The 8189-nt window shown below is 38.7% G+C and overlaps 1 protein-coding gene across 4 annotated transcripts in view; it reads right to left on the bottom strand.

Moving 5' to 3' along the window:
* Nucleotides 1-8167, bottom strand: part of LOC122073974 (aminoacylase-1A-like) — a 10761-nt gene extending 2594 nt beyond the window's left edge. The window contains exons 1-6 of one of the 4 annotated variants that reach the window (XM_042638726.1): nucleotides 7588-8167; nucleotides 7173-7486; nucleotides 6883-7052; nucleotides 6446-6544; nucleotides 6119-6338; nucleotides 5776-6038 (exon numbers count right to left, since the gene is read on the bottom strand). In XM_042638726.1, coding sequence (XP_042494660.1) covers nucleotides 5776-6038; nucleotides 6119-6305 — 450 coding nt within the window. In that variant the 5' untranslated portion in view covers nucleotides 6306-6338; nucleotides 6446-6544; nucleotides 6883-7052; nucleotides 7173-7486; nucleotides 7588-8167. Of the gene's footprint in view, nucleotides 1-5775; nucleotides 6043-6118; nucleotides 6339-6445; nucleotides 6545-6882; nucleotides 7053-7172 lie in introns of those variants that run through there. The other 3 variants (XM_042638725.1, XM_042638727.1, XM_042638728.1) reach the window with 3 other exon arrangements.
* Between the last annotated feature and the right edge of the window lie 22 nt (nucleotides 8168-8189).

Here is an 8189-nt window from a genome sequence, read left to right as displayed (position 1 = left end):
GGGTGTGGGGGGGTGGTGGTGGTGAACTTGTAAGGCAGTGACCATATATACAGCTGTAAGTTGAGATTTCATCCTCAATGAAATTACCACTTCTATTCATCCAAAAAAGAAAATTACCACTTCTTTTTCCCCCTCATATTGCTTATATACAATTTTCACCCCTTGTTCTAGGCTTCCCTGTTTTGTTCATGACAAGGTTCTTGCCACCTAAATTTGAGTTGAATGATAACATGGGGCAAAACAAAAGCTATAAAAGAAGGCTTGCTTTCTAAATCATCTGCTGAGCTTGATCAGTAATGATAAGATGTTAACAGATAACTATGGTTAAAATACTACATGCTTTTGAGAATATCTGGGGCACAAATAATCCTAGATTCTATTAAAAAAAAAAAAAAAAAAAAAGATTTCCAATGCAAAAGGCTGAGTTCTTTTTGTTGTTGTCGTATTTCCAATCAGATCCAAGTCTGTCCAGATTAGATTTTTAGATATTAATACATAATTCAAATTATAAATCTTCATCTTCTTGAAAAGTAAATGTGTTTGAACTAATAAAGAACAAAGCAAAAAGGGAAGGGAGTGGTATCCCTCCTTGAATACGCACTCGGGATGTTACCCCCGGTCAATCTTCAGCCCATTTCTAAAAGGAGTAACACTATGGTCGTTGAGCAACGTTACTCCACTTTCCAGTCTTCTTTCGGTTCCAAAGAAAACACTGTTAGAACTCCCTATGGGTTTGAGTTTGAAACCCTATTGAGAAAACCACACAGGAAAAACAAGAACACGAATCCAATAAAATTATGGAGGATCGATTTGTACCTTTCACCTAGTATGCTGAAGATGATTGATGTTGGTCACTCCCACTTTCGCTCTCTTGGCTTGGCTATGGATCTTCTACAGCCCCTTAAACCTCCTTGATTCTCTCACTTTAGTGGTAAAGTGGGGAAGAGTGAATAATGGCTGTAGGGACCCAAAACCTAGTATTTATAATACTGTCCTGCACTCAAAACCCTAAACCACAATGGGTTGAGCCAGCATATCCCTAAGCTTGAGAGTGGACCGAACCGGTTCATGCAATTTGACTCTCACCCATTTAATCAACCCGAATAATTAATTTAGCCCATAAATCCAACAATCTCCCACTTGGGCTACATTAATTATAAGGATGTCTTTTAAATTGGTGTGGCCATAGAATCTTATTACATTAACCACTCTTACTGTGATTCAGTTGAAAAACCACTCACATCGAATAACAGTAGAAGATACACCTCAATATACGACATACAACTTTCTGTTATTACAAACATAAGTAAGTTTCTTAACACGAATCTATGTGGGATACCATCATAGAAATATTGGCATATCCTCAAATTACACTGTTGTCATTCCATGTAGGTCCTTAACTGTGATATTAACCTTCACTGTGGCAAATCGCCTTTGATCTGTGGTTAATATCTAACTGTGGCCTTCCGCCTATAAACTGTGACAAATATTGCCTACGAACTATGACAAATACTGTCTTAAAAATGTGGCAAACATTACCTTTTGAACTGTGGCAAAATATTTCCTATAACTAAGACAATTACTGCCTATAAAAACATTCTTAAATGAAATCATAAACCAAATATTTCAATAAATAACTGTGCATAATGTAAATGCTAAAACTTAACCATAATTCATCAAACTGTGCCCCAAAACATACGGGCTAAGGTTCAAAACATAAACAAATACTAAACAAAACCAGAGCTTCCACTAATCAAGCATTTCAAATAACTGTATGTAAAGAAATCCTAACTACTTGATGGGACCAAATTTTACTTGCTCTCAATTGCTGGTGATCAGTCTACCTCACCCTTTCTTAGTATCATCCTGCTTATCAGCCCCAGAATTCTTCCTCTTCTCTAACCATTTCTTGAAAATAAAATAGTCATTCTTCACATGTCCTTTCTTATGGCACCAGAAACACTCTACGTTGTTGGTATTCTCTTCATCCTGAGCCTTTTAAGATGTGTCAAGTTCTTGAGAGCTATTAGTCCTGTCATATGGCTTGACGCTTCCTCTGTTGGAAAATTTTTTGTTCCTTCTGCTTGGTCCACTAGAAGATCCCTTGTGGAAAGTTGCATGTGCACTCTCAAACCTAGTTTGTTTCAATTTTTCTTCCTCTTGAGTGCAAATAGAAATGAGTTCACTTAGGCTCCAATCGTCCTTCAGTGCAATGTAGGTAGATTGGATAACCTTATACTGACTAGGGAGGGTATTCAGTGCAATGTGTACAATATATTCTTCATCAATCTGTATTCCAAGATCCTTAAGTTTACCAACATCAGTAGCTACACCCAAAATGTATTCTCTAACATTCCCACATCCATCATACCTTGTATTCATTAGCCTGGTCATCAATGTGGTTTTCTCAGCTTTCTTGTTGTGTTGAAATCTACCTTTAATAGCATCCATGAATTCTTTTGCAGTGTCTTTGATCTCTATGTTCGCACGTATAATTTCAGGAACTGCCTTTTTTAAAACCAGTATGCACTTTCTGTTTGCTTTAGTCCATTTCTTAAACTTGGTCCTTTCAGCACTTCTGCTCGAGTCTGTGAGAGGCTCAGGTTTAGGCTCCCTAAGTGCCAAATCTAAGTCAAGAAGACCTAAATGCAATTCTAATTCCTCCACCCACTTTTGATAGTTGTTACCAGTGAGTATTGGGATGGAAGATACATAACTTGAGGGAATGGCCATCTTACTACAGCAGTAACAACAACACAATACATGCCAAATATCAAAATATAAACCATAATATAAAAGCATGTAATACCATCAATATATTTTAAATAAGAGTTACAACTAAAAATGTATCCCTATCCTTTGGGACAGGAATTAGCTGATGCTCTTATATTCTTCTTTTAACTGTGAAAACAACACTAACTTCGGAATTCAATCACCTTTGGGCAAAAGAACTCCAAATTCAATGTCCCTTTCTGAAATGTGGATAATTATCCTCAAACCTTGATGACATAACCTTTGGGAAAGTATCACCTTTACTGTTGGGGAAGATACAATCGAATTGAATGTACCACTTTGGTGGGTTTCACTCAGTTCTATCATATCTTTCCCATTGGAGATGTATATCTTTATGTTCAAAACATACATATAAATGTCACTAGGACAACAATAACCATACAAGAGTCACAACCGCAACTACATTCCTATCCTTTGGGCTAAGAATGCACTGGTCCTCTTGTAAATTCATATTTACTGTGAAAAGAACAATAACTTTTGAAATCCCCTCACCTTTGGGCTTAGGAACCTCTAGGTTACTGTCATTTTCTTAACTTTGGTGACATCACCTTTGGGCAAATGTCACCTACATTGCTACCCTGTGGAAAATCATGAAATAATAAGATGTACCACTTTGGTGGATTCCACATCATCCTTTCATGGTTTCCTAAAAATTACTTTGCAGCTAAGAATGAGCGGAAGCTTACACCCTTTTTCATATTAACATATCTCAATTTAAAAATTTTTCTCAATTTCTTGGTAACCAATAACATATATATTTTTAAAGCATTGATTTATGCCCTCTTGTTTCAATGATTGAAACTAAATACAACATAAAATTTCAAATAAACATGTCATATTAAAAATTATATCATTAAATGTGGCCCGAAACAAGGAATCCAACGCAAAAAATAGATTTCAATTTGGCCTTAAAACGAACCTTTAAATGAAATTTAAAGTAGTTTAAATAAAAACTCAAAAGGAACAAAAACCAAACAAGCCTTTAAGGTTTTTTTTTTTTTCTCTCCTTCGACGGCGTGTGCCGACGCGTCCGGAGGTTTCCGGTGACTTGCGGCATACCGCCGCAACCGTCTTCTCGTGATCTACAACTTTCGTGAAGAAAGTTTTTCCATACAGGATCTTTAAGTGATGGTACAATTACGATTTTCATGATTTTTAATCAAATCAGGTTTTAAGTAATAATCAAAATCCTCATGTACAAGAAAAATTCAATCGATTCTTGTCCCATGCGGTCTGCTTTGATACCACTTGTTAGAACTCCCTATGGGTTTGAGTTTGAAACCCTATTGAGGAAACCACACAAGAAAAACAAGAACACAAATCTAATAAAATTATGGATGATCGATTTGTACCTTTCACCTAGTATGTTGAAGATGATTGATGTTGGTCACTCCCACTTTCGCTCTCTTGGCTTGGCTATGGATCTTCTACAGCCCCTTAAACCTCCTTGATTCTCTCACTTTAGTGGTAAAGTGGGGAAGAGTGAATAATGGCTGTAGGGACCCAAAACCTAGTATTTATAATACTGTCCTGCACTCAAAACCCTAAACCACAATGGGTTGAGCCAGCATATCCCTAAGCTTGAGAGTGGACCGAACCGGTTCATGCAATTTGACTCTCACCCATTTAATCAACCCGAATAATTAATTTAGCCCATAAATCCAACAAACACATTACTTTTCTAGGCTTTGATTGATTAGATAATGCATTTTTACATTTTACAACAAAACCTTCACCACTACCACCCCAACTTTAATGGGGGGAAGTAATGAATTATTTTCTCTCTGGTTCAGTCCATTGTTCTATTGATATTTTAACTCCCTCAATCCACCTCCAGTTAGAATGTCACATCCTATTTCTACTCTGACCCAAAATCCCCATGGTAAAACAAAACATTAAGAGGTCATGTCTGCATTCGATCTTTGGATGGACTCTCAAAGTTCTAAGGTTTTGATTGACAATGTGGGTTTTGAAGTTCAGTGAGTTCCTCAATGCAGAAGAAATATTGATAGGCATTCCAGAGAAAATTTCAGGTTCCCGAAAAGATATAATCATATAATATGAAAAGAAGAAACAAAACTGATCAATACAAAATAATTGCTTTAGATAATACAGTAACCAGTTATTAACACAACAGAACTAGATTTGAAGTTCATCGAATGAAATAGGATATCATGAGTGTTAAGTTTGTCTCGAATTCTTGACCCGTTTTGAAGATTGACCCGCTCCGACATATTTTGGTGGCGACTTGAATGGGAAGTTTTCTAAAATCTATGATGGAAGTAGAGGGGTTGGGCCGATAGGCCCAAGCCCGAAGCCCATCACTGATCTCGTATGGGGGCGCGGGGGCTTATGGTTCGACCGAATCGACCGCGACCCGATGGGTTGACCAGCAACTTGGAGTATATATAATGTACTGTTGCTTGTTGAGAAAGTCATTGTATTTTGGGGATTTTTCAAACTAGGGTTTCAGGGTGAGTTTTCTCACTGCTGCTTGGGTGTAATCTTTCTTTTGCATAGTGAAACATCTTCTTCTTCATCCGAGGACGTAGCACACCACCTTGGTGTGTGAACCTCGTTAAATCTCTGTGTCGTGCAGATCTATTGTCTCTTTATTTTTTGTATTTCTTGGTGTTTGATCTAACAATGAGTTCCAATTCAGTTGAATTTGCATATAGCTAAATCCAATTTGAATTCTAATCATTAACGAGCCTATAGATGGGATCTCAAACTATCTTTAGTTGTGTTTGAAACTTCTAATGATCTCTAGGTCTGGAATCAATATGATCGCTTGACCCATAAGAATTCTCCACATATTAAGAGTTATATGTGGAAATTAAACTTATGATTCCAATCAGAAATAGGCTTTGATGACTGGTCTAGTGCATTAGTTTCACAAATCTGTTAACCTAAACACCGTTACTAATACAGTTGTGCATTATAAAAGGCTCAATTGGAGTAATAACTAATTCAAGAGCTTACAGTTGGAGATGGTGTGCCGGCCTTAAAAAATGCCATATTCACCGAAATGCCCTCACCTTCTTCCTTCAGTCCTGCCTTTACCATGTCAAATTGGGCAGCCCGGAACTTCCTCACAATCTGGATGCTCTTCAGTAGGTTCTCCATTGCACTATTGTCGTACAGTTTTGACCCATGACCAGGGGAACCAGTAGCCTTAATCACAAGCCACCATGGGCACCTCTCCGCAAAGAAAACACGGTAATTTTCATTTGTCGATGCGATCCCTGTCTGAGTTCCAAACCATAAAATTGAACTGTAATCTGAAAATCAACATACTTCAGGGTTCGAATAAAACTAATCTTACCTTCATCGAGGAGAATTCCAACATTCATTTTCTTGAAATCTTCCGACTCGGCTAATTTCTCAGCCCCGTCATGGCCACCTATTTCCTCGTCTGGAACAAACGAAACGTAAACAGTCCTAACCGGCTGGAACCCAGAATTCTTCAATCGGCGGATGGCCTCCAGGTACTGCATCCCAACACACTTCATGTCCTGAGATCCTCTGGCATAGATATGTCCGGCCTGATCGATGTGAGCATCGAAAGGAGGGTGAATCCATTTATTGTACTCGGAAGCTACCACGTCTGTGTGCGAATTCAGGAGAATGGAAGAGAGATCAGGGTTTGTACCTTGCCACTTCAGGAGAACAACAGGGATGCCCCTGACGAATTCAAGGGATTTTGATTCAAGGCCGATGGCTTTGGCTTGAGAGAGGAGGAAATCTGCAGCTGCAGAGTAGTCAGGGTTAGGTTGAGCTGTGTTAATTCGAAGATACTGTTGGAATCTGGAGATTACCACCGATGAATCCTCTGTCAATGAAACAACTAGTGTCGATGTGAATAAGAAGAAGAATAGAAGGGAAATTAAAAAACATGAAACTGAAGAGAAAGAGCAAGTTCCATGAATTCTCTCCATTTTTCCGCGAGAGAGATCAGTTAAGAGTGTTGAAGTAGCACTCGGTCTTTAAGAGCTGAACTCCACTGAAATAATTAAGAATCAATTGGCTCTGATAGAGTTCCAAAGGTCAAACCAAGGCAAAACGGCATGGAACAGAACAAAGGTTCACCTTTTGGTTGGTGGGTTCCTGTGCGAAACCATGCATTTGAAGACTTATTTGTTGGGTAGCTATCACGAATCACAGTGACGCCATGTTTGTTCCGCTTTGATATTCATCGTAAGGGGGGAGTCACCTTGATGAGGATTGCATGCGAGCCAGGGACACTGCTCGAACATTTTCTGAATATGAATAGCAACCAAATTGCACAGTTCCAATGAATATAATTACAAAACCATTCAAGAAATGCAATTTTTTGATATACGGAAGAAATTGATAGGAAGGCTAACGTTCGTATTTACCTCTCGACGAGAAAGCTCAGCCTCCCTCTCTGTTCCTCTCTTCGATGTAGCTCTGCATTTCCCTCTCCTTCATGATCAGATCTTGGATATCTGCATCTAGAGCTTATTTCAGCTCCTTCACGAACTTGTCGACCACTGCTTTGATTCTCAGGGACATGTCCGTCTACCTAAAATCCACCACTTCAAAAACTACCCGTTGACCAGCCACCGCTATCGCCGATACTAACGATTACCCCATGGCTGCTCCCTCCCGGCGTCATCCACCATATCTTCCGACTAGGGGTTTTCGGTTGCCAACTGAGGAATCTCGATGACTGAGAGAGAGAGAGAGAGAAACCCATTAAATACCTTTGGGAGAAGGAGACAATAACACCGTGTGCACAAGAAGAAACGAATAGAGGAGTAGATCTATTACTATTTATATGGACACAGACCCTCAAGATAAAATAGCTTCAAGACTGCAACTAATTCTATTTTTTTCTTCTCTAGGCGGCAAAATTCAGTGGATTTTACGTTAAAACTCTGAAAGATGCATCAAGTCACAAACCCTAATTCGTGCGCAGGGTAACAACGTAGTTTGGCCAAAACCCTTGGAAGTTTGGAACTGTGGAAACTGGAAAGCCTGGACTGGTTGTTTCCGTTTATTCCCGTAATACTCTTTTGAATCCGTCATAAATGCAAAGTATAGTATACAATCGATAAAACTTACTCTCTTGTAATAAGAACTACAAGTCTTCTGAATCAAGAACTCAAAATTTTTCACAGATATGTGTGAAATTCAGTGTTCTTCTTTCTGATTTGATTTGAATTGGAATTGATAGAAGCTGATCCCATTTCCAATTCCCAACCCACCCCCCTTCTTTTTCTTTGGTGAAAAATTCAGGAATTTTAAACCTTGGTGGGAAGTAGCCTGGCAAAAGCAGGTCTCCTTTATCCAATCCGTGATCTCAAGATTTTAGTCCTTTCTAGTTTCTACTCTTGGTCTCTCTTCCTGCAACCTCAACTTACCCATCAGCT

Source organism: Macadamia integrifolia, chromosome 3 (genome assembly GCF_013358625.1).
Source record: "Macadamia integrifolia cultivar HAES 741 chromosome 3, SCU_Mint_v3, whole genome shotgun sequence".
In the NCBI taxonomy this organism is placed as follows: Eukaryota; Viridiplantae; Streptophyta; class Magnoliopsida; order Proteales; family Proteaceae; genus Macadamia; species Macadamia integrifolia.
The sequence above is the reverse complement of the archived record's forward strand: the minus strand, read 5'-3'. Positions and strand labels throughout refer to the sequence as shown.